The sequence below is a fragment of the Chelonia mydas genome, chromosome 10 (assembly GCF_015237465.2).
Source record: "Chelonia mydas isolate rCheMyd1 chromosome 10, rCheMyd1.pri.v2, whole genome shotgun sequence".
Taxonomy (NCBI): Eukaryota; Metazoa; Chordata; order Testudines; family Cheloniidae; genus Chelonia; species Chelonia mydas.
This window is the reverse complement of record NC_051250.2, coordinates 5,425,232-5,451,302: the sequence shown is the minus strand read 5'-3', so window position 1 is coordinate 5,451,302 and position 26,071 is coordinate 5,425,232. Positions and strand designations below refer to the sequence as shown.

At 42.4% G+C, this 26,071-nt stretch overlaps 1 protein-coding gene across 5 annotated transcripts in view; it reads left to right on the top strand.

Annotated features, from left to right (window-relative positions):
• The window catches only part of LMF1 (lipase maturation factor 1), a 343,636-nt gene that overhangs the window by 34,581 nt on the left and 282,984 nt on the right, over positions 1 to 26,071 (top strand). For 4 of the 5 annotated variants that reach the window (XM_043523957.1, XM_037911089.2, XM_043523958.1 and 1 more), the window contains exon 3: positions 8,383 to 8,393. The exons of the other annotated variant lie outside the window; for it this stretch is intronic. In XM_043523957.1, the coding sequence (XP_043379892.1) occupies positions 8,383 to 8,393 (11 nt within the window). The remainder of the gene's footprint in view (positions 1 to 8,382; positions 8,394 to 26,071) is intronic. 5 annotated transcript variants of the gene reach the window in all.

Sequence of the window (26,071 nt, the reverse complement as noted above, 5' to 3'; positions counted from 1 at the left end):
AGTCTAACCAAAGCTGACTTCATTTGAATTTGGCTACTCCTGTAGCTGCCTAAGCCAGGTCCCATAACAACTTTTAGCTTTGGAAATGAGCATAGACAGAAGCCTTGGCTTGCACCAGCTGTCAGTTAGGTAATTCAATTTTTGGTTGACTTTTAACCAAGCCCTGTAGCCTGCTTTGCAAGGGGACAATCAAATGGTACATTGCCCCTTTCAGTGACTATGGGAACTGATAGTTGTTACACCGTGCAGAGAACTCTGTGAAAATGCCCTATCATTTAGCAATTTCATATAATTGTTTAAATAGCCAGCATTGCTCCATTAGGTGGCATTTCTGAGTTTGCCAGAAAGCTTTGTGGAGTCCCTCTTCTTTCCAGTCCCTTTTAACTCTCCCTTGTCAGTACCTTTTCCGCCACCATGAGAAAGAGAGGAACAAACTTTAATTTTCAAGCTCATTTTCTAAAATACAGGTCTCCATTTAAATGTGGATGTTGTGATTACAGAGCTCAGTATCCCAGCTTTTAGAGCTCTGTGACCACAATAAAATGAATCCAGAAACCAAGACAAGTGGTTTCACTTTATTACCATTCTAGCTTATTTCCTTCCCCCCCACGACCGCTGTGGAATACTAAGGCTTGGCAACAACTGAAACCAGCTCTCAAAGATGTTACTTACCCCATGCTTTTGACTTAATGATGCATCCTAAATTAATGAAGAACCAGAGTGTTTCCGTTGTATCGCTTTGATGGATTGTCGGCTGTTGTGGCTTCCAAATGTGTAACTTGAGGTTACTTTAATTATTACTTTTTTTTCCCCCCCAATAATGTGTAAAGGCCCCACTACGGGATTGGGGCCCCATTGCGCTTGGTGCTGTACATGCACACGCAGTGAAAACAGAGTCCCTGCCTCAAAGAGCTGACAGTCTAAGTTTAAGAAGAGACAAACGGATTGATACAGTGCAGGGAGCTCAAGCTAACAGTGAGCTTATGATATACAGTATTCATCATACTACAGTTCACTGGTCCATTGGAATGGGTACTTCACCTTGCTTGTGGCCAGAACCGTCTGTCTGTCTGTCACTGCTAGTGGGGAGCACTCTGTCCCCTGATGTAGCCTGCAGTTTTAGCTGTCTCCCTGGCGGCAGGTAGACCAGCCAGCCTTCCCTGCTGCCACGCTTTTCAGAAGGAAACTCCAGCCTTATTTCAAAGCTCTGACAGAGGTTTCTGCTCAGTCAAGTATCTGTCTAATTCCCAGGTGGCTGCATTTGCCTTTTGGGGAGACTGTGCCCTCAGCTCTGCTTCCCCCGTGGAGGCATTTGCAGCCAGCTGCTGCTCCTGCTGTGGTCAGGGTGTGCTAGGCCAGCTTCCAGCAGAGGCAAAAAAAGAGGTCTGACGGAGTGGTTCACTGGGGAGCTTGGCAGTCTCCGTGGGCAGAGTTTAGTGCCCCTTCTCTTCTCCAGCCCAGTTTGCGTGGGGTTTCGTCAGTCACGCCCACTGGGCAGGAAAGCAGCCGGACAGGATGGAGAAACCGGCTCCACGGGCAAGCAGCTTGGGCTACGGATGGAGGGCCCTGGACACAGCACGGACGCCGCCGATGTCCAACTGTGTGGGAAGGAGCCTCCAGGCCCAGCTCTCCCTCCTTGCTGCCACCTCTATAACAGACCTCCCAGGGGATCCCTGCTTGTATCTAGGTTGGGGCCTCCAGGAGAAACAAAGGCCCATCTGGCCTGCGTGGAACTCATGCAGTAGCTCAAGGTAGATCTTTTGAGGAGTCCACCCGTAAGTCCCAGGCCAGCTCCTTCTTTGAGATCCCCAGACGGGGCCCACGTGGGGGAAGGGAGACAGGGGCTCGCCACTGGAAATGTCTCTGGAGCAATCTCTGTACCTGATATCACTTTCACCTCTGAAACAGGATTATGGGGACAAACTGAACCTGTGCAGGAGGATTTGTTGTACGTCTGATCCATTAAAATAGACCTCCCAATAGCTGCCCTCTCCAATCAGGCCCTTTTTTGACATTGGGAGATTTCTCTCCTGGAACCCTGTCCGGCCGTTTTTTTAATTCAGACCCAACTGCCACCCATTCTCAAAATTAAATTCAGGAAATATTCTTCCTTCCTGTTAAGCATCGAAGTCGAGTCCTAAGGAGCAGAGAAGTCATGTTTCCTTTTATTGAGAAAGGTGGCCACAGGGCCGTCAATACATAGATTCGCCGGATTCTTCATATTGGTGTTCCAGAAGTCTTCTGCGTGGCTTTGTGCCCGTGAGAAGGTGGAGGACATATAATATACCTTGTTTTGGATGACAATATTTCAGATTGCCTCGCTTTCTAATTAGATGGTGAGGGGTCTGATGCTAATAGCAGTGAATGGTAACTACTGAGTGGTACCACGTAGAAGCAGAGTACCTTTACAGAGTGGAGACAGGCGATGTTTGCTGCATAATCATTCATTTCCAATAAAATGCTTTGGGAACCTCAAACCCATTCCTGAAACTACACTTCCTTCTGTGAATATTAACCAGTGCTTCCATTACTGAAGGCCACCATCACTGGGAAGGTCTTAGGTTAGTCAGGTTTATATATTTAAACCAAAAAAAAAAAAAAATAAAAATAAAAATTGAAAGTCTGAGCAATTTCCAATTAGCTATCCAAATAATTTGTTTTGTATGGAAAATGTTACATTTCCAAGTTCACTGAATTCGAGCAACAACATATGTATAAGTAGTGGAATGTTTTTTTTATGAATGTTTTCATCTGAAGCAAATTTAATTAAAAACATGTTCACTACCCTTTCATTTTTGCATTCCATGCATATTGCAGCACTGAAACTTAATCAGCACAATTTTAGCTCAAATATTTGCTTAAAAGTGAATTTTGATTGTATATTGAATTGTAAAAGTCACAATTTACCATTTTGCATTTAAATATGTAATTCACATTGTGTTGGCTAATGACATAATTCATCCAGTTAGGGAACAGAAATATAATGTGATTTATGTAATCCATACACCATGGACTGAAAATAGTATGTTGAGTTTGTGAAATTCCCAGTTCTGACAATCTGCAGACCCAAAATGATTCACTGTTGCAATTTGCAAAACCAAACCCACACTTTTACTTAACTCTCTCTCTCTGTAATCTGTTTTTATTAAACGTTTCTGCCAAATTCTAAGGGAGGCTATGGGGAGAGAAAGAACTATTTAAAAATTAGTCCTATTTACTGTGTATTGGTAAGGAGAAGTTTTCAAAAACAAAAATGGCAGCTAAGCCCCTAACTCCTCTTCAGAGTCAATGGGCGTTAGGCACCTTCCTGTCATTTGTGCCTTGAAAATCTCCATAAGAGACCCTGCTGTGTTTATGTACTCATAGTGAGCCGTTCGGTTTGGTTTCCTTGGCATTTGTATCACGAGCTTCTTCAGAGAAATAAATTCACAAGTGTTTGCTTGTCATCACATGACAAGTTATGGAGCCGAGATTGATGTAATCAGCAACAGACACACGTCAGAAAACTTAATGTGGTTGAAAAGAATACAATTTTTTATTAATTCCTGATTGTGTGTTTTTTGGAATGGGCCTCAGGGGGTTCTTTACGTCTGCCAAGGAAAAAAGCATAATTCGTACAAGTTTATATTTAACTGCACCACAACTGTGGTGGAGAGCAGTGAAGTGGAGGTGCCCTTAATGACAGATATCTTTTATAAAGAGCCACTTTTATTAAGAATGTTAAAACTTATTGCGCTTTTGAAAATAATGGCTTCTATGCAACAGTAGCCCTGTGTGAAATTCTTGTTTAAATATGCAATAAAATACTTGGGTTGATTGATTTTATAACTGTTGGAAGTAAGTGTGTGTGTGTGTGTCTGTGTGTGTGTGAGAGAGAGAGAGAGAGAGAGAGAGAGAGAGAGCAAACATTTGCACAAACATTACAGTAGGATGCTCTCCAGTAGCACACTAAGTAGTTTTTTTAAACTTTTCTAATTTTTTTGTCTTTAAAAAAATGGCATGTGGAACATTACACATAGTGTTAATTGTGCCTATATGGGATTGTAAAGCGCAGAAGAAAGCATGTTTTTGGGCCTGATCCTGAAAGCAGGACTGAGTATAGACTATGTTCCTGCAAATATTTACCCACATTTCTTGTCCAATTGGGTATGTATACACTGCAGCTGGGCACGTCTCCCAGTGCCAGGAGACAGACTCGTGTCAGAGCTACTCAAGATAGTTCCCTCAAAGCATTTTTTCTATCAGAAAATAGTTTCATTGAAATAAAAATGTTTCATGGGAATATGTTGATTTTTGAGGAAATTTTTGGTGGGGAAAAAGTTGAAATGAATGATTCAACTGTTTCAGCTTTTTTGTTTTGGTAAGGTCAAAATGATTCATTTTGACTTTAATACAGTCAAATATTCATTTTAATGTATTACCAAATAAAAGACAATAATGAATCAAAAGAAGATGTTTTTTACGTTATCGAAACAAAATGTTTTAATGCTTCAAAATTGAAATTAGTTGGGAATTTTCATTCCACAGGAAGCTTACTTAATTTTGGCTTTTGTTCTGATTTGAGTTGAGTACAGATTTCAAAATGTTGCAATTTCCTGCAGAATGGAAACTCTGGTTTCCAATTGGCTGTAATTAGCACCATTCAAATCACGCATCCAGTAGCAGCTGGTGTATTGGATGTACTCCTGTCGTTTGTTTAAAAAAAAAAAAATCAAAGACGTGGGTAAATAATCCACCTATGAAAGTGAACATTGGCTTTTCATCACTATAGCAATATCCTTTAGGCCAGGGGTTGGCAACCTTTCAGAAGTGGTGTGCCGAGTCTTCATTTATTCACTCTAATTTAAGGTTTCGCGTGCCAGTGATACATTTGAATGTTTTTAGAAGGTCTCTTTCTATAAGTCTATAATATATAACTAATGTAAAGTAAATAAGATTTTAAAAATGTTTAAGAAGCTTCATTTAAAATTAAATTATCAGTTTAGTGTGATCCTTGCCCTTGCTGAGTTTTCCAATGTCTGGCACGTATTTAGATACTTTAAGCTGCACACAGGCTTCTGAGTGATCAATTGTTAACTGGCTCCGAGAGGGACAGAGGACAGATTTCATGTGTGAAAATACCTGTTCACACAGGTACGTGGATCCAAATGCTGAAAGCATTGCAAATGGAATTTTCTTCAAACAGTTACATTTCACTGGCAGGGACATCCAGCAGGTTAGAATAGAAGTCCCATGATCTCTCTCGGTAGCTTCAAGTGCACTCCGCAGATCTCCAAACTTTGATGCCCACAATTCTGAGCTTTTTAACTGAATGAGCTGCATTTCGAAATCTTCAGCATCCATCTACTGAAATAGAGACAAATCCAAGTTGCTTTCGCTGAACTTTTCAGGTTTAATTAGAAAAGAAAGCATTGGGCCAAATCGCTGGAAATCTTGAAATCTGTCAGAAAATTCTGATTTCCGTTCTTGCAGGTACGTTCTAATCTCAACGTCAAACGCAGTGCGCTGGTCCACGTGGCGTCATAGTGATGGAAGCAGCAAATCAGGACTTAAAAATATCCCAGTACAGTGGCGCTGGAACAATTTTTAAGGTGGGGGTGCTGAGCTGCGCCCCTTCTTGCCCCTGTCTGCACCCCTCACTGCCCCAGGCTGGGGCCGGTGGGCCACACCTGGGGGCGGAAGCAGATCCCCGGGCCGGAGACCGGAACCCCAGGTCGGCAGCAGAGCCCCCCGGGGCCGGCAGCGGGCTGAGCGGGGCTGGCGGCCGGTACCCCAGGCCAGCAGCGGAGCCCCCGGGACCGATGGCCAGGACCCAGGCCATGTGAGTGCCACTGAAAATCAACTCGTGTGCCGCCTTTGGCATGCATGCCATAGGTTGCCTACCCCTGCTTTCGGCTCTAACAATGGTTGCTTAGTAAAGTTTTTAACACTGTCAATGGAGCTTGGCTGCATCTTTGTGTGAAAAGTGCTTAGGATGTTTTGGAAACAATATCAAAGAGTAACCACACAGTACAACCTCACTGATCTGCACTTCTGACTAAGCTGCTGCTCGCTGTGGATTGCGGAATTTTGCAAGTTAGGCACAAAGTGAGGAGAGGCCCTTAAAAAAAGCTAATGCAGCCTTGCAGGTGTATTTTATCAATTGTACTTTGGTTTTCTATTTTACCATGCTTTGTAATGTGCTAGTAAATATAACCTAGCACATTCTGTAATAATAATAATACAGAAATGTCAGTAATATATAATATTTCCTTTTCCAGATAAACTAAGGTAAATGTGTGACAGTGACTTGCGTGAAGCAATGGTCTCAAGTTGCAGTGTGGGAGGTCTAGGTTGGATATTCGGAAACACTATTTCACTAGGAGGGAGGTAAAGCACTGGAATGGGTTACCTAGGGAGGTGGTGTAATCTCCATCCTTAGAGGTTTTTAAGGCCCGGCTTGACAAAGCCCTGGCTGGGATGATTTAGTTGGGGTTGGCCCTGCTTCGAGCAGGGGATTGGACTAGCTGACTAGGTCTCTTCCAACTGAGGTCTCTTCCATCCCTGATATTCTATGATTCTGTGATGTTGCATGGGAAGTAGATGGCAGAGTTCAGTGCCCTATCCATTGGCCCACGCTGCCTCCCTTTGGGCATACTATATAAGACCTCCCTGTAGCATGTTTTCTGAAAGGCAGGAAGACCAGTAGTTTTTTGTGTGCGTTCGTAAGGTTCTACTGTAGAAGGTAGAGCCTGTTTCTTGATGTTGAAAGCCATTGCACTACCCCTATATGGCCTTATCCTCTTAAAAAACAGACTTCACTCCTTCAGCACCTAAAACTCCCACTTGACATCAACAGGAGTTTTGGATGTTCAGTGGTATTGGACCCTTATTTTGTGGTGTTATCAAATGGCAGGGACTTGGGTTATAACTAGTGAGATGAGAACATGCAAATCCCCTAGGCAGCTTGGAAAGTTGGCATAAAAATGTGTATTGGTAGCTGATTCTGAAGAATGAGCACCTTCAACTCCTGGTTACGTCAGTAGGATTTGCAGGAGAATTCATTTATTCTTATGTATTTTTAGAGGCAATCCGTTCTGGTGACTAGGACACTGGACAAGGAGTCAGGAGACCTTGGTTGTATTCCTGGCGTGACTGTGACCTTGGGCGAGTCCCTTGATCTGTCCGTGCTTCTGTCTCTCTCATCTATTGGGTGTGTAAACTCTTTGGGCAGGGACCGTCTCTAACTATGGGTTTGTACACCTTGCACAATGGGATCTGATAGGCGCTACAATAAGACAAGTATCTTCTTTCATCCCGGAGCATCTTTGAAGACACGGGGAGCAGTACAGTATCACCATTCATTCCTATCCGTGGCTTGTTCCTCCATTAAATCCAGACAGAATAATAATAAATATCATCTTGGTTCATTCTGGAGAACTGACAACCTTGATAAGTTAGATTTGACAGGGCGTAGATGTTCCCCCACTTTTGAGCAAGACGCTATATTTTTCCAGTGAATAAAAATATTTATCTGACCAGCACTTTAAATGTGTGTCTGTCTTGTCTGTTGGGTTAACTAATAAATTTTTATTGCTATTTTACATACCGTGAAATTGAGGCATGGAGTGAAGGTCATAGAGGGAATTGGCCCGGGAGGTTGGGACTAGAACTCGGACGTCCCTAGCTTTCTGTGCTGTGGTTATTCCACCAGTTCATGTACCTTCTCTTTTAAAATACAAAATCACGAGCCCTAAGTGGCCTGGAACTGCCTCTCCTCCTGCACTGCTGTGTCACAGTCAGTATGGACGCTCCAGCTTCATTCCCCTTGTTATAAAACAGAGGGCAGCTGGCAGTGCGTCCTCTGTGAGGGCTCTGAGACTCTAGAACTTGTCCTCCTCCCCCTGCCCGATCTGAAATAGACCAAATTTGGGGACTTTCCAGGCATGCTGCAAAAGGACACCTGTTTGAGAGGGTCTCCGGAGAAGGCTGAGGGTGTATTTCCTAGATGATGGAGGGGAGGTGGTTGGCTAGCCAAATTTTAATAGACCTGATTTCAGAGCTGCTGAGGTTTAATTTAATTGTATATATTTGTATGATCATTTTAGGGCGCGTAGAGCCTTGGACAGGCATCTTAGTTATTTTAAATCTAAATAAATAATAAAATAGCTGATTGGGCTAGCATTCAATATTTATATACCTTGCATATCTCTAGCCACTGTGAGTAGAAATTCACCATTCGTGCATTTGTTACATTATGTATTTAATGTTTACGTTAGTACAGACACGTTGCCATAGACATTTTGAAATCTGAATCCATGTGAGATAAAAGTAATTTGAGACAAAGGTCAATAAGAATGATTAGCCCAGATTTTAATTTTTTTTTTCCTTTTTATTTTGCAGGTATTCCTTTGGTAAGTGAATTTAAATCAGAAAAAATATCTGCAGTAATTCTTTATGAGTGCATTTTGTGGGTAGGTAGCTTTTAAATTATTCTCTCTTTCTCTTTCTCTGTCTCTCACACACACAAAGGAATATTATAGTTATAATAATCTCTGCACTGTTCAGTCCCCTATCAGACTTAAAGAAATCTTCCGTATATTCTATACATACCTTAAGCAAGGGGAAACTGCTCTAATGTCTATGTTGAAACTGACTTAATGAGAGATCCTGTATTAGGTAAAGAAAGCATGCGGGTTGGTCTAACTGCAATTTCTCCTGGACATGTCACATGACCACAGTTGGTGTGAGCTCATTTTTGACCGCGACAATGCCAAAGGTTTGAGACCGAGAGTAAGAGTGTGGGCTGGAGTAATGAATGTGGGGTTGGGAATCTGGAGACCCAGCTCTGCCAGTGGCTTGTATGAATTCAGGGAAGCAATTTCACCCCTGTCTCAGTTTTCCTGCTGGGGTGAAATGCAGATAATACCTCACGGGGGGTCAGGTAAATGAATGTCCATACAGCGCTTAGAACAGACATCTTTCTGTATAAGTACTAAGTATCCTGAACTGCCCTGCCACTGTACTGTATCGGTTCTGTAGATAAATAGAGGAGTCTTGTTCCAGGGCTGGCACTGATCAGTAAAATCCTCTTTAATACAGAAACCATACAGCTAGAATTTATGAAATCTATATAATTTAGTGTAAAGGCCATTCTTTTTATATATGTATTATCGACTACCCCTCAAAACTGACAGGAAGAGAACTTTTGTTTACCTTTGAATGGATTGAGTCCTCCTTTACTTGTTAATTATTTGATTTGATTTGAAGAGGGAATGCAGAATGGAACTAGATAGAACTAGAAACAGCCTACAGGGTATATGCAGGGATCATCAGGCATGATGCTTTGTGTTATGAAGAGCTGGAGAACTGGGAAGAAATATTATTTTCCACCTCTATTATCTACTTGCTGGAGAGGTTTACGTGCTTGCTTTTAGGTAAGCTTTCCAGGTCTGGGTTGGATTTTTATGACCAAATCTAGTTTTATTATTTAGGATTTTTTAAACACCTGATTACTTCCATAAAGTTATTAAGGACAGCCAGCATAGTTTTAGCTTGTATTGTCCATCTTAAATAATATTTTCCCCAGTTTCCTTATTGGTCATAGAGGAAACTCAGCTCTTCCAAAAACGTTGACTGTGTCTACATTATCTCCTGAAAGGACAAACACCCTGCTCTGATTAATCAGGTCCTTTGTACGCAGTGGGATCTCTCTTTTCATTTTTGGATAAAATGCTATTTCTGAATAAGATGAATGAGATGTAAATCTTAAGCTACTTTTGTGAGAGTACAGGAAAACCACAATATTTTTGTTATAATATAGCTGAAACAACAACATTGTGATCCATTTCTTTTGCTGTAGAAATACATTAAATATTGCTGAGCTTTGAAAGCTGTTCCACACTTTGGTAGCATCTACTTCAAAGAATTATCTGAAAAATTTCCGGAGTGATCTTTGGAAATGCTGACGGTTGCTGTTCCCCTGCAGGAAGTGTGCTTTTTTTGAGACATCTTAGGATGGATTTTGGTAGCCTCCTTGAAAACTGCAGGCTGTCTCTATGAATTTTAAAGAACTCCAGAGTCTGGCAATAGTTGGAAATAACAACAAGCTGTTAGGCCAAATGGGATCAACTGGTATTGCCACAGGTTTTGCTCTTTGCTCTCTTTACGGCTGTCAGGTAACAGTTATTAAAAACACTCCTCACTTCAGGCAATGAACTGTGAAACAGACATGCTGCAGCTTTCACAGAGCACAGGCTTGCATTTTGCTATTTCTCTTTAAAAGGTGAAAGGAGTACGTTGCAATGCACATCCCATCACTGCTGCAGCCTGGGAAATTAGACCTGTTTTGAAATTAGTGGGGTTGTAGTAATCCTTCTGCCTTTTTTTTATTATTCTTATTCAGAAATGATGACTTCAGTTTTAAAATGTCATGTTTTAGCGAGTTGGTGGTGGTGAAAGGGGTCAGACTGATTGTGACAAAGAAGGAAGTCCTTTGTTTATCCACCGGGCAGGTACAGCACTGACGGTGCAAGGTTCTCCAGCACCATCTGGCTAATGTGGCTCAACTGTAACCTGATGGAACCGCTTTCTGGATAGTTTTAATCCTCTGTTGATTCTCCGCTGAGACTAATAAGAAGGCTCTTGTGAACGGATGGAGTCACTATCCTGTTCTCAGTGGCGCGCACACGCTCAGTTAGTGTCCAGATGCTCAAGTCCTTGAGGGCTGGGCTTTTGTGGCAGCTCCGCAAGTGAAATCCCACTTTGAGCTTCCTCCTGGAGCTTGGCTGTCCTTGGGGTTCCCCTTCATGACATCTCTGGTTCCAGTGCCTCAGAGAGCCGCTTGTGCCTCTGTAATATCCTAGGGGGACCTGCATCTGCTACAGTCAGCTTTATGCAGCTTTATGCAGGGTTTCGTTACCCCCTACCAGCTCAAAGGAAGATTCTCACCAGCCAGTTACAGGTCTAAATGGTGGTGGCAGGAGTGGTGTTTTCATAAGGGCACTTCTCCTGATGGTTTGGAATGAGCCAGAAACCACCAAGTTAATTTCATAGACCACTGACCAGCTCTGGGGCAGGTATAATTTTCTGTCATTGTGGATCCATTCTGAATAAAAACAGTTTATCTGAAGGGGTCCCTGTTCAGGCGGAAGGGTTTTTGGGCAAACTGGAGGAAGTCCAGAGGAGAGCAGCAAAAAGGATGAAAAGTCTAGAAAACATGACATATGAGGAAAGATTGAAAAAATCGGGTTTGTTTAGTCTGGAGAAAAGAAGACTGAGTGGAGACATATAACATTTTTCAAGTACGTAAAAGGTTGCCCTAATGTGAAGGGTGGTAAATTGTTCTCCTTAACGATTGAGGACAGAACAAGAAGGAATAGGCGTAAATTGCAACAAGGGAGATTTAGGTTAGACATTAGGAATAACTTGCTCTCACTGTCAGGGTAGTTAAGCACTGGAACAAATTACTTAGAGAGGTAGTGGAATCTCCATTATTGGCGGTTTTTAGGAACAGCTTAGACAAACACCTGTCAGGGATGGTGTTGATAACACTTGGTCCTGCCTCAGTGCAGGGGACTGGACTAGATGACCTATCAAGGTCCCTTCCAATCCTACATTTCTTTGATTCTAATGGCTTCAAATCCCATTACGAGTCTCCTAAAATAATCCCATACATTTTTTTTCCCATTTGGAGCCTGATTTCAGTGGGTTAACACAGTGATTCCCCCCCCACCATGGTATTTTCACCTTATCTCTGCTCTATAATGAACTATAGAAAGAGATGCTGCACTGAAATATAGGCTCTATGTAGGCTTTCTTTCATTTGTCTTGCCATACTGGCGTTTTAATTAGTACCCCAGAAATTCAAACAATAATTTGATAGCCTTTGATGGCATAATGTCACGTATTGCTGAGGAAAAGCTGGTAGAATGAGATATCAGTGGAGTGGGGAAAGACCAGCACTGTTGCAGAAAGGTTGGACGAATCCTGTGGATTTGTATTGGGCATCTGTGGCTCTCCTTTTAGAGTACAGATCCAGATGTGTTGCAGGAAGATGCCATTGTAATAAGACACCTTTTGGAGTAGTGTTTTTGCTTTTCTACGAGGAACACTTGGAGCTGTCGAAGGCAAAAAAGCATCTATTTGTCTTCCAGAGAACTGTGCGCAGTTATCAACATGACCCTTAAATCGAGGGAGCGGGGAAACAATTTATCTAATTTGATTCTTGATGCAGAAAGGGTTCATATTTAAAGCCAAAATAAATGGTTCCTTGGGGAGAGTTCAGAGTCTACTTTCCACGGTCCCTGCAAGTGACTTCTATAGGTGAAGTTGAATGTGTATTATTAGAGTACGAATTTCCAGTCTTGCAGAGAACATCTGTAGATTCTGGTGGGGAAAGAAGACAATTAGAACTTCATTGTATTTACTCTTCAGTTTATATTTCTTCTCACTTTACTTGTAAACACAGAATTTCAAATTAATAACTCTATACCTGTGGCTTCTCCAAATATTATGTTGTTTCTCATTAGACTTCTTATTTCATAGTTTCAGATGAAGTGTTTGATTAAAGGAGGAGGAATAAAAAGTTTAGAGCCATAATTCTCCATTACTTGTAAAATCCTCACTTGTGTTTAACTTCAATGCAAATTGTTCTGAGAGGAGGATTTTCTTTTAAAAGGTCTTTAGGGATCTTGAATTTTAGATTTGCATTGACATAAAATGAAACGTTAAAGTGCATGGTTAGAGTTTTGGATTTTACTGTACTGGATTGAGGCACATTTCCTTTGGGAGTGTTTCTGTAGAAGGGGTAGGAGCATTCTGTGCCAAAGAGACCTATCCGCAGAAAAGAGCGGAGTTTTCTTATTTGTCCTCCAATATCAGATAGTATTGTTGTGGGCAGGGAAGAAAAATGTGATTAAGTTTCAGGGGTTAAGGAGAAGCCAGATCAGCATTATTCCAAAGCCTAAACTGAAATGCAGTACAGATGTAAGCCATTTTCATTAAAAGTGGAGGTGGGCCTGAGCTGGGATATTTGCATCTGGATCCCAGCTTGCCCAAAGCTAGGCGATTGTTCTGGTTTGGGTGCAACTCTGATTAAAAGAATATATTTTGGATGCTGTGTTCAAACCAAAAGTGGCAGAGTGAGACGGTGCACCAAAGCGTTCAGTCTACGGGGTAAGAGAACATGAGAATTATAGTAGCGTACAGTAGCACTTATTATATCAGTAGCTTACAGTGACCCAGAGCTAATCTGAGGCATGCTGCGGTAATGCATTAGGGTGGGGAGGAGATAGAAGTAGTAGAATGAACAGGACAAGATAATTTTTTAAAATTATTTCTGTGGAATTTGCTTTTTCTTTTTACAGATATGCAGAGTCTAGTTTCATTCCGTTAAGAATTTTAGCAAACCTCTGGGAATACCCATTTGGACACCCATATGGTGATAGAATTCCAGTTTTGGGGATGGGGAGGGGGTGTTGGATGCTGATAATTCCTTTTCCTGGCTAACATTGTGATCTGGGGTTCCTATTTCTGGTGTAAGAGTGGGAAACTTTTCCCTCTGCCTTATTAAATCTATTTTTCAAACTGTCACTTAACCAGGTCTAGTGACAGAGTCGGATGTTTATGTGGCCCTGGACACTTGAACTCTGGTGTTTTCAATCACAACAGCACCTCTTGCCAGCCGTTGTGAATTAAATACTCCTCATGACCTCTTACCCTCGCCGCTCTTAAATTCATGCTTTAAAAACAGCTTAATGAGGGGTTTACTGGCCCAATTGGAAGTTTTTATTAAAACCTATTAGTGCACTAGAGTAGCCTGCCTGAAGGAAACGATTAGCCCAAAGCAACTAAATTCAAGCTGGCCCCTAGCCACACCAGGTTTTCTCTAAACTGTTTCCAGACCCACGTTAACCCTCACACTGCAGCTTGCATGGTATTCATATCCTCTGGTTTAATTTATGGCTTGTCTGATTCACCCTCCAACCTACCTCCTTCCCCCCATGTTCACGAAAGCATTTTGTTTTAATTTAATTATGCTCTCAATAAGGGGCAACTTCCCTTTATCCAGGTCTGACTTATCTGGGAGCCTCAAATGCGTTGAACTAGCTCCCAGAATTCTCCACTGATCCCAGCCAGAGATGAGCTTTTGTGCAAGTTGGTCATTTGGAGGCCAGATGGATGAGGGCAGTAATGTTCAAGCTGTGGGTTCTGAGCTGCATTTGTTTCTGCATAGGGCCCTCTCCTCAGAGATTTCAACAAGGAGCATGGTGCTGATGTAGCAATGGCTTTGACAAGATGGGGGCAATTTTACAACAGGGCTGTGTGTGTGTGTGTTTGCGTATGGTCTGGTGAAAAGGCCTGCCACTGACTTGCTGTTTGATCTGTCACAAGGCTCTTAGTTTCTGTGCCTCATCTGCAAAATTGTCAAGTGCTTAAATGCCCCAAAGATGAAAGATGCTATAGAAGTCCCCACTATCAATGTTACAGAGTCAGGTAGCTAAAGAAAGCAGGAGAGAACTTCTGTCTTGCTTTAGGGTTTAAGAAAGTTGCTCTGTTAGGCCCTGAGCCTGGAAGAGGCCGATCTCCCTCCACTGTCTGTCCCACATTGAGGGTAATTAACTGTCACTTTTGTGTGTATTCTGTTTCCCCATCTCCCCCACTCCATCCCAGCCTGCGTATCTCATCCACCTGTTACATTTTGTCTTTTAGGCTCTTTGAGGGAGGACTGTCCTTTCTTATGTGTTTGTGCAGCCCTTCGCCTGGCTGAGGCCTGTAGGTACGACTGCAATATAAATGTTTAATCATAAATTTGTCACCTTGACGTATTCTGAATCTGTTTTAATTTTTTGGCATCTCTTTACAACTCCATATACTGATGAAGTAACTCTTCAGTCGCTAATGAGAACGTTCCAGTGCCCTGTGGATCGTTGCCATGTATGTCGGATGTTCTCGTGCACCTTTTTAACCTTCGTTGTTGGCCAGTAAATGGAGAAGAAAGCTTGAAGATGCACGAGTACTCTGGCTTATAAGGCCATGTACCTGTATTAAACTGGAGAGACTCCAGCTCCCTCGCTGAACGCCAGCATGTAGAAAACACCAGCAATCATTTTGAAAACTAGGTAGTTGACAATCTGTCATTAGATTGTCACTTAAATGGGTAGGATTTATGGCCTGGAATGTTGTATTCAGCATTGACAGTGTAGTCCTCCATAGAGTTAAACTAACAAAAACAGAAAAAGCCACTGTCCCTTTTGACACCAGAAATTTCCTATGAGATGTAGCGTAGGCTTCTTTGTTCTTGCTAACAAATGGGTGTGCCAGACTTGCTGGGTATCTCTTCAGAAGAATACTCTGGAAAAATCTGCCATTAAAGTTATTACTGTAAAGTAGTGTCTTTGATTGCAGCAATTATGCAAATGAATATAAGGGATAAAATACATCTTATCAAGGGCTGATACAAATGGTGATGCTGGAATGAGTGCATAACTTTTTGAAACAGATCTTTTTCTTGCAAGTAATTTTCTTCAGCAGTTTGCCAAGTCAACTGGATGTCAATCTATGTAACCAGTGTTTGGCCTGAAGATGCTATTTTATTGTCTCTTGGTATAGGAATGTGGAGCCAGTCAGCTGATCTACCAGAATTTTTTTTTTTTTTTACTAAGCTATGAATTTCTCTAAGACTTTGTGCCTTACTATGTCCGGGCTTTAATAGAATAACCAAATGATTTTCACACACGGACTTCTATAGATTACATCACAACGCTGTAGTTACTGGGTGTGGAGCTCTGCTTCTTCCACTGTTCGGGTAGCTGTTCCTTACCTGGGTTTCATTTTGAGTGTATGAATGATCCTTCAGTCCTCAGACCCAGTTCCTTACGTCTCCCTGGAAATCTCTTTGAGCTGAGCAGATGGTTAACTGGAAATTAGGTAGTATTTGTATTATGGTAGCACCCACAATGTGCTGAGGATTGCCTACACCCGTAGAAAAACATATTTCCTGTCCCAAGGAGCTTATGGTCTAAGGAAGTTTGGCTATCATAAGACCTCTCCTTCCTGTTACAAGCACTAAGAAAAGTCAGTCTTATAATAGTGCAGGAAAGGATTCTAGACTAGAGTCCTTAACTGTGGTGATAATAAAGGTTATGTGGTAGCATGGTAATCTTCAAAATGCTGTACAATTATCAAGTTGATTGAGCCTTGCAACTCCCCGGTGAAGTATTTTTACTCCCATGTTAGAGTGATTAAAGTGAGGCAGAGAAGTTAAATGACTTTCCCAAATTTCATACAAATTATCATCAGTGTTTAGAATGAAGGAGTCTGTTGTGCTCTGTTAAACGACTACCTCCTACTCCAGAGATGGCTGGATTCTGGTTGTGCTTGATCAGATCTTCCTCTCTATCTCACCTGCTTCAGGGGGGGCTCTGAGCTTGAGTTAATCCACCATTTTGAGACCCTGTAATATAAAGGTGCCATAGAAATGCAAAATATATCTTGGTGGTACCTTCGCTATGGTAACTGCTTTGTATGGTTGAAAAGTACATGCAAAAAACCCCGAACCAAACAAACTACCCCTCCCCTTTGCGAGTTCTGCAGTGGCAGCACCAAAGAAAAGACTTCCCAAGAGGCCTTGAAGCTTCTGGAATTTAGCTCGGCATGCATATCTGGTGAAGGAGCAATGGACTATTTTTATCACCAGTTCATTCGGTGATGGATCACAAGAATGCACCAGGGATGTGTGTATAGCAAACCGTAACTTTTGCCAACAGCAGGAAAAGGAAGAGATCATTGTTAGATCAGTATTGGAATTACAGGCATATGCCACTTTAATATTCTCAAACAGTTCCAGCTAGAAAGCCCTATTCTGAGGCATCAAGTATGATAGTTGGCCATTGTAGTCATGGTGTCTGTTTTGTGAGTAGATGCACAAGTAGCATGTTTACCCTGTTCAAAGCATCAAACTTGTATCTCCCTGTACAGTACATTTTCTCCTAAAATTGTTTTCTCCCCTTTCTCAGGAGTTTGATGCCTTCCTTTCTCTTTAAAAGGAGGATTTATTCATTGCAATGGCATTCACTTCTGCTTAGATCTGTATCCTTTTAATGGGGCTAGAGGACATTGGCATCTTTCTAATTGGTATGGATTCTTTTCTGAATCTGACTATCCCTTTTAGCCCGAGTTTGACTATGCAGACCAAACTCAGTTAACCTAAGTTGAAATAAACATAAGAGACTTCAGCTCTTATCACACATACATTAACAGTTTGGTGCTGGCAGTTGGTTCTCTTGTGTGCATTGTAAAGTGAGCACTTGCATTTCTTATTTGGCAATCCATTACTCAGGATTGTGAGCTTAACTGGGGTCCGTATTTTTAATCTTCTGATGATTCTGTGGCTTAGTGCAGCTGCATGGTTCTGGCTTCCTGTTAAAGGAGCAAAGGATCGAGATGTGATGCCACCCCAGTCCCTTTTCAGTTTAAAAATGTTAATAATGTAATAAAACTGATACTTTAACGTAGAGATATGCCTGGACCAAAGCTCCTGATCTGAATGCACACAAACTTTGAGGAAGTTCCATTTACATGCAAACATCCCAGTTGGACGCATTTCAACTTATCTGTGTAGAGAACCTTCTATGCCGAATTTCAGAGTAGCAGCCGTGTTAGTCTGTATCCGCAAAAAGAAAAGGAGGGCTTGTGGCACTTTAGAGACTAACCAATTTATTTGAGCATATGCTTTTGTTAGCTACAGCTCACTTCATCAGATGCATTCAGTGGAAAATACAGTTGGGAGATTTATATACACAGAGAACATGAAACAACGGGTGTTACCATACACACTGTAACGAGAGATTGGAAGGCCCTGGAGGTTTTTCGCCTTCCTCTGTAGCATGGGGCACGGATCACTTGCTGGAGGATTCTCTGCTCCTTGAGGTCTTTAAACTACAATTTGAGGACTTCAATAGCACAGATATAGGTGTGAGGTTTTTTTTGTGGGAGTGGTGGGTGAAATTCTGTGGCCTGCGTTGTGCAGGAGGTCAGACTAGATGATCATAATGGTCCCTTCTGACCTAAATATCTATGAATCTATGAATCTATGAATCTAGGTAAGGTGAGCTATTACCAGCACGAGAGAAAGGCGGGGGAAGGGGGACGACACCTTTTGTGGTGATAATCAAGGTGGGCCATTTCCAGCAGTTGACAAGAACGCGTGAGGAACAGCGGTGGGCAGGGGAATAAACATGGGGAAATAGTTTTACTTTGTGTAATGACCCATCCACTCCCAGTCTCTATTCAAGCCTAAGTTAATTGTATCCAGTTTGCAAATTAATTCCAATTCAGCAGTCTCTCATTGGAGTCTGTTTTTGAAGGTTTTTTGTTGAAGAATTGCCACTTTTAGGTCAGAAATCGAGTGACCAGAGAGATTGAAGTGTTCTCCGACTGGTTTTTGAATGTTATAATTCTTGACGTCTGATTTGTGTCCATTTATTCTTTTACGTAGAGACTGTCCAGTTTGGCCAAGGTACATGGCAGAGGGGCATTGCTGGCACATGATGGCATATATCGCATTGGTAGATGTGCAGGTGAACGAGCCTCTGATAGTGTGGCTGATGTGATTAGGCTCTATGATGGTGTCCCCTGAATAGATATGTGGACACAGTTGGCAACGGGCTTTGTTGCAAGGATAAGTTCCTGGGTTAGTGGTTCTGTTGTGTGGTGTGTGGCTGCTGGTGAGTATTTGCTTCAGGTTGGGGGGATGTCTGTAAGCAAGGACTGGCCTGTCTCCCAAGATCTGTGAGAGTGATGGGTCATCCTTCAGGATAGGTTGTAGATCCTTGATGATGCGTTGGAGAGGTTTTAGTTGGGGGCTGAAGGTGATGGCTAGTGGCATTCTGTTATTTTCTTTGTTGGGCCTGTCCTGTAGTAGGTAACTTCTGGGTACTCTTCTGGCTCTGTCAATCTGTTTCTTCACTTCAGCAGGTGGGTATTGTAGTTGTAAGAACGCTTGATAGTGATCTTGTAGGTGTTTGTCTCTGTCTGAGGGGTTGGAGCAAATGCAGTTGTATCATAGAGCTTGGTTGTAGACAGTGGATCATGTGGTGTGGTCAGGGTGAAAGCTGGAGGCATGTAGGTAAGAATAGCGGTCAGTAGGTTTCCGGTATAGGGTGGTGTTTATGTGACCATTGCTTATTAGCACCGTAGTGTCCAGGAAGTGGCTCTCTTGTGTGGACTGGACCAGGCTGAGGTTGATGGTGGGATGGAAATTGTTGAAATCATGGTGGAATTCCTCAAGGGCTGCTTTTCCATGGGTCCAGATGATGAAGATGTCATCAATGTAGCGCAAGTAGAGTAGGGGCGTTAGGGGACGAGAGCTGAGGAAGCGTTGTTCTAAGTCAGCCATAAAAATGTTGGCATAGTGTGGGGCCATGCGGGTACCCATAGCAGTGCCACTGACTTGAAGGTATACATTGTCCCCAAATGTGAAATAGCTGTGGGTGAGAACAAAGTCACAAAGTTCAGCCACCAGGTTTGCCGTGACATTATCGGGGATACTGTTCCTGATGGCTTGTAGTCCATCTTTGTGTGCAATGTTGGTGTAGAGGGCTTCTATATCCATAGTGGCTAGGATGGTGTTTTCTGAAAGATCACCAATGGATTGTAGTTTCCTCAGGAAGTCAGTGGTGTCTCGAAGATAGCTGGGAGTGGTGTTAGCGTAGGGCCTGAGGGAGGGAGTCTACACAGCCAGACAATCCTACTGTCAGGGTGCCAATGCCTGGCTATGTAGGAACGTTCTTGTCAACTGCTGGAAATACCTCGTCCCCTTCCCCCCCCACTGTCATTACAGTGTGTATGGTAACACCCATTGTTTCATGTTCTCTGTGTATATAAATCTCCCCGCTGTATTTTCCACAGTATGCATCCGATGAAGTGAGCTATAGCTCACGAAAGCTTATGTTCAAATAAATTTGTTAGTCTCTAAGGTGCCACAAGTCCTCCTGTTCTTTCTATGCCAAAGGATCCCCAAGCTTTTTGAAAAATCAAACTGTAGGCAGGGATCACTCTTGCTTATCTGTGAAATACAGCCACCTTTCGGGTGAGGTTTGACAGCTATTTAACAGTCACCTGGTGAACACACAGTTGTTACAGGACAGGGAATGATGAACAGCATAGTCACTTGTGAGGGAATTAGGGAGGTAGTCTGTAATTACCTGAATGGAGTGAGGCTAGGGCAATGTGATTAAATCCCCTGCTCTTTCAAAAAGGGATGTGGGAAGTTTTTCTGATGTCAAGCGGTCAGGACCTCTGTTTGGTGTGTCTTTCAGAAAGCGTCACCTCCGACAGCGCAGCGCCTCCCGTGTTTGACTGGTTCGCTGCTGACTCAAAGGTGCCACCTGCTGAATTATCAGCACAATTTTCTACGGCATGTAGGCGTTTCTTACAGGTATGCCACGCGAACGGCGCAGTTCTGACCCAAGGCTGTATGCCTGCGGACCTATCGATCCATGTCCGTTCAAACTGCTCTCCCTTTGTTAGCTGCCTATATTTAGTGGCTCTGTAAAGTCACAGATCTCTACTTTTCAGCATACCCAGGAAACAGCTCAACTGATTATCAAAGGGGAACTGAATTAAAGCTGTAGGGAAGCAATAAATATCTCTGGTTTTCCAGAGTAAATGGGTGCTGTCTAACAAAGTGGCCATGCATACATGTAAAACAGCCATGCCTCCATAATCTCCCACAGTTGTTCCTCTTAAATAGGGATGATTGGCACGCATGTGTTATGGGATTTTTTAAATGTGGAAATATGATGCTTTGATGCAGCGGGAATATTCAAAGTGTGAATTTTAAGAAGTGTTTTGAAGCTTTGTGGATCTGCCTCCAAAGCTGGGGTTGCAATGTATTTTGGGGGAGAATCTTCCATCTGTTTGGACATACAATACACAGGTGAATGCTCCAAAGATTCTCGACCATGCAGATGTAAACCAGCCTGCTCTGTGCCGCTGGAACCCCCTGCATGTTTTGTTTTGTAGCATTTGCTGATGCATACCTGCCAAAGAATAGGCATACCTTAGCTTGCAAACGTAAAAACCAAGCACATTCCACGTACCCAGTTATACCCTCTAACAAAAGAATCTATTCTACTAAAGGCATAAGAGTGACAATCCAAAAAGCAAACATCAGACTATTGTGCACCTGAGGAGTGGAAGATGATAGATGTTTTTCTAAGTTGAGTGAGAAAGCTGAACTGGAGAGGATCCAGGGAAAACAATGGAGTAGATCAGTGACCGTGCCAGCTTCGGTAGACTGACGCTTCTCAGCACAGGGGCTGTTTAAATTCATTGTGATATTGCCAGGCTTTTGATGGAAGATGAGAGATGGGTGGGGCTGTCTTCCGGCCACACTTGGATGGAAAGTTCAGCTCTGTCGTGGCAGAGTGACTTTTTTATTTTTAAAGTTAAATTAACCTTGACACGCAGAATAACCTCTGAAGACTAAAAAATCTGAAAGACATCCAAGGGACTACCGACATTTTTATTCTTCCATTAATTTCACTGTCAGTTCCAACGGGCCTCGGATTTAACCCCGCCTGGTTAACCATTCACATACCCTTCTTTTGACCTGATAGAACCCCACATAAAAGCTTTATTGCCATCATTTCTAGAGGATGATGGAGCCCAAGCATCACTCCTGCTGGTATTCTAAATATAAACATTCAAAAGACCAGCTGTCCTGGTGGTTAGAATTTGTTTGTGATTGACCGTCCCCCTGATACTATTCTAGAATAGCGAGTAATGGCGTTAATGTTTTAGGCTTGAATTTTCAGAGAGGCCAAAGGGGGTTAGGTGCCAACGCCTACTGAAACTCAGTTAGTTTTTTTACGCTTTCCTTGGATTGAATTTAATATGGAGGTTTTGAGATGTTAAGGATCCAAGTTGCTATTGCACAGTTCTGATGCTTTCATGCTAGAAGTGTTGATTGCACGAAAAATGCACCACAGTTGTACCAAGTTAAGGCAGCGAGTGGAAAGAAGTTAATAAAACTGCAGCAAACGGAATGCAAAATACTACAAATCTGGCAGAAGCACTCTACATTAATATTCAAATAGAGATTGCATTTCAAAAGGAAGATTCTGCGTTGAGTATTCCTGGCCATTTCAGCTGGTGTAAGCTTCCGCAGTGTGGTCATCTGGCTAAGCACTGCAAATCATGAATAACACAGTGACTGAACAGCAGAATTTTAAGGTCCTGTTCTCGGGGACACACTCTAGGTACAAAGTGATTGAACTGCAATCTCGTGTAAAAAGTGCAAATGGCAAAAGGGGAGTTGGTTTAAAAGTCTTTTGGTTTCAGTGGTCTAAGCTGTTGAGAAGTAAAGGGATGTTGATATTAAAGTGTGGATGTTTCTTTAAAAATCTGTTCAGTTTCCCTAAGGCATTCTGCATGCGGAAACTGTAATACTTATCTTATTTGTCGTCGATGGCGTCTTTATACAGTGATTGACGTCAGTGTGTCTGCTTTCTCCTGATCCCGACAAGTTTAAGCCTCATTCTAAGCAAGGATTTTACAAAGGGGCCTAATTCTCTAAGACCCCTTTTTAAAATCCCAGCACTAATTATTACTTTATCTATCATGACGATTTTGCATTAAAGAGCTTGCTGCGTTCTCAAATATTGCTTCCAAAAAATTCGTAGCAGAAGCCGCCATGTTCTCTTTATTTCACCAGACTAACACACACACTTCTAAAAAATGATTGTCTCAGAGGGTTCTTTTCCTTTTTTAAACTGGGTAAAACCACAGCTATGAAACCAAGCTCTTCCCAGTACTATATAGGAAATAGGTAGAAGCCAAGGTACATATTTCATGTTAGTCAAAAGAGATGTCAGAATTTCAAAGTAAATACCATTATGCAATTTCCAGTGCTGAAATCTTTTCTTTTGTAGCTTGGCTCCCATGCCTTGATTCAGAACAGTTGGTGCTTTATTTTAAGTTCTTTTTTGGTGCCAAGATCATCCGTCCCTGTCATAATCCCCAAATGAAAACTGCAAATGTCAGGGGAAATGCCGGTAGCTACTATCCAGTCAGTGCAGGTCTGCAGACAGGTGTGACGGTGCAGGATAACACATGAGATTGTGAAAGGAAATTAACAGGAAAGAATGCAATGCCACTTTTTTATCTTTTAAAGAGAATGAAGATGGTGTATGTCTTCTCTCAGTGGGGGACAGTAACCCAAAGGATGTGAGCAATAGCCAGCCGGACAAGCACCTGAGAAAATGCTTGGTGCCACCTCCGAGCCCTGGCCCCTCACTCCTCAATGTCCCATTTCCAGCCGTGGCCAGCGCTGTACAGACAGAGCAAAAAGATGGTAACTTAACACATGATGAGGCTATTCCAGGGAGGAGAGGAGGCTGTGTAGTTGTTAGGAGCCAGGTGAGCTTGGGGACTAATGGGAATCTTGCTCTGTCATAACTTCCCACAGCAAGGAACAAACCCTACTGCCTAACTTGCCTGGTGTGTGATCGAGGTCTAACTCATCTAACCTCCTGTGCTCAGTTTTCCCTTATGTAAAATGGGTATAATACCTGCCTCATAAAGTGCTTCAAGACCCTCACTTAATAAGTACAGTTTATTACTATGTAGACAAGGCAGCATGCGTAAAATAACAGCATTGTAGCAATGGGGTTTTAGCTCTTTCGAGACACATTAAGGAATAGACCACCTTTAAAACAGCACTTTGCTTATTTTAATGATGCTGGTAGCAGAGATGTGGGTTTATTTTAAATGAGGAATTGAAGTAAGCCTGTAAGCATTCTTCGAAGAAGGGGTTTGGAATAGTCTCTTGCATTGCTTTCCTCCAGCATATCAATACTATATGTGTCTGTAGTGCCTGCTGCCTGATTGAGCAACTGACTGGCTCTTGGAAATAACAGTGAGAACAATTGTAAGGTCGAACCTTTTATTTACAAAGGTATAATGGCCAGAGGGTCTGGCGTGAAAGGCAGCAGTGCAAGACATTTAGGGCCAGAATTGTTAAAGGCATTTAGGCACCTAACTCCTGATTTCAATGGGAATTGGGTGTCTAGATACCTTTAAAAATCTGGCCTTTAAATCCTTGGCCAGATCTTTGCTTAGTGGGCATGATCCCTACTGCAGCCTGGAAAGGGGATTATTTTAATTTAGTAGATGCATCTGTTGTTTTATAGAGCACCCCAATGCTCTCAAGGTGTTGTACAACAAAATAAAAACAAATTCAACAGAATAAAGACATGATAGAACACCAGGTATATTTATTAATTTCAGTAAAACATATGGTGGTAACATAATCTCTGTGAGGCATGCCGGTGTCAAGGTGAGAATCACTGTTTTTAAGTCTTTAAGCAAATACATTTGCCTCTGTACAGTGGGAGGCCATTAAATCATTCACTTGCTTATGTACCTGCAGAAACTGTTATATCTTCCTATACAGGACTGTGGATAGAGCGTTTGACGACATCTGTGATTACAGTGAGGCTGTAGGCTAGGAATATTCCAGAGTAAAAAGGAAGCATGCCATGCTAATGTTCAGTGAAACGGCACTGGGTGGCCTTTCTTTACTGTATAGTGTCCAGTTTTCCCAGGGATTGATGGGCAGTTTTTCTTGCATTGCCCTCTGTTGCCGCAGGACAGAAGAAGAACTTGCTACTCTGGAAGATGGTTCTGATGTGTATGGTTTTCTGCATTGATTTTTCTTTGCAGTGAAATTCTCCAGTCAATATTAGTGAACCCCTTGATTTATGAAATAGACAATCCTAGGGCTTCTAGCAATCTTAGCATGGGTACGGGGGCCCTATAAGTACTATCTGAGTACTTCACAAATGTTGTGTTTTGTATTTTACACCCCCTAGGAAATAGCGAAGTGCTATCAGTTCCTTATCTGTAAGATGGGGATCAGGCACAGAGACTAAGTGATTTGCCCAAGGTAATGGCAAAGCAAGGATTTGAACCCAGGTTTTCATGTTCCCAGGTTAGTGCCCGAACCACTGAGCCATATTTCTTTCACTTATATTGGCTTTTGACACTTCTTCCTAAAGAATCCCGGAGGGGGGTGTGTGTGTGTGTGTGTGTGTGGAGGTGAGAAGTGCATTTCGGGAGCTAGCACAGAACATCAGGGTTTATACATGAATTAGAGAGGGGATGGACAGGGTATCTAAAAAGGGATAGATGTTACGCTTCATGTGGGATGGATGAAAGGAAATCCAAAGCATTGTGTTTCCACCTCTTTAACAGGAAGTTGAAGGAGCAGAGCCAATTGCAGTTCAAAGTTAAATGAAATATATAATGTGTGACAGGGTGAGAGGAAGGGAAGTGCTGGGGATAAGGGGTTGGAGAGTAGGAAGGCTTTTTATTTTTCTGGGGAGGGAAGCAACAATAAAGGTGAAAGATAAAGGGCCAGAAACTGATGGGAAAACAGTTCTTGGGCTATTATGTCCGTCTGATTGCTGAGGTAATCCTGTTATGTTAGAATATAAAGCTTAAGCACATGGCAGAGATCAGTTCCCCAGTGTGATGTCTCTGTTTCGCTTCACAGCTGCAGAAGAAACACGGTCAGAGGTGGGAGTGTTTTATTATAATGCAGTACAGCCATATGTTGTCACCCATTGTCACATGGGCTGAGAAGCGATAACGCTGTAGGGTTTGGGTTTTTTTTTTTTTTAAATGTACCATTTGGTAAACATGAGGGCCAAATTCTGCCCTCTTACACCAGCTTCAGTCTGGAATATCTCCACTGCAGGCGAAGATTTAGCTTGTTGTATTCGAGAGCATTGTCCGGCCCTGAGGAATGCTGCGCGAGCCAGGTGTTTTTATGAGAAGCCTGTTGTGAGGCCATTTAACTCTCTCCCCCAAATGGGGTAATAATGCATATGCTGAAGGGATTGGAAGGACACATAGCAGTAGGAAAAGCAGCCACCAGGAAGGTGTAAGAAGGCGTAAAACAAAGTTGACACCCTTCCCTTCCATTGCTCCTCCTGCCAGCCTTTAAATTAGCAGTCTGCACTTGCTAGCTGAACGATGTGTAAGTTACACTCTTGTTCAGAGGGCTCACCTCTCAACGTGGACC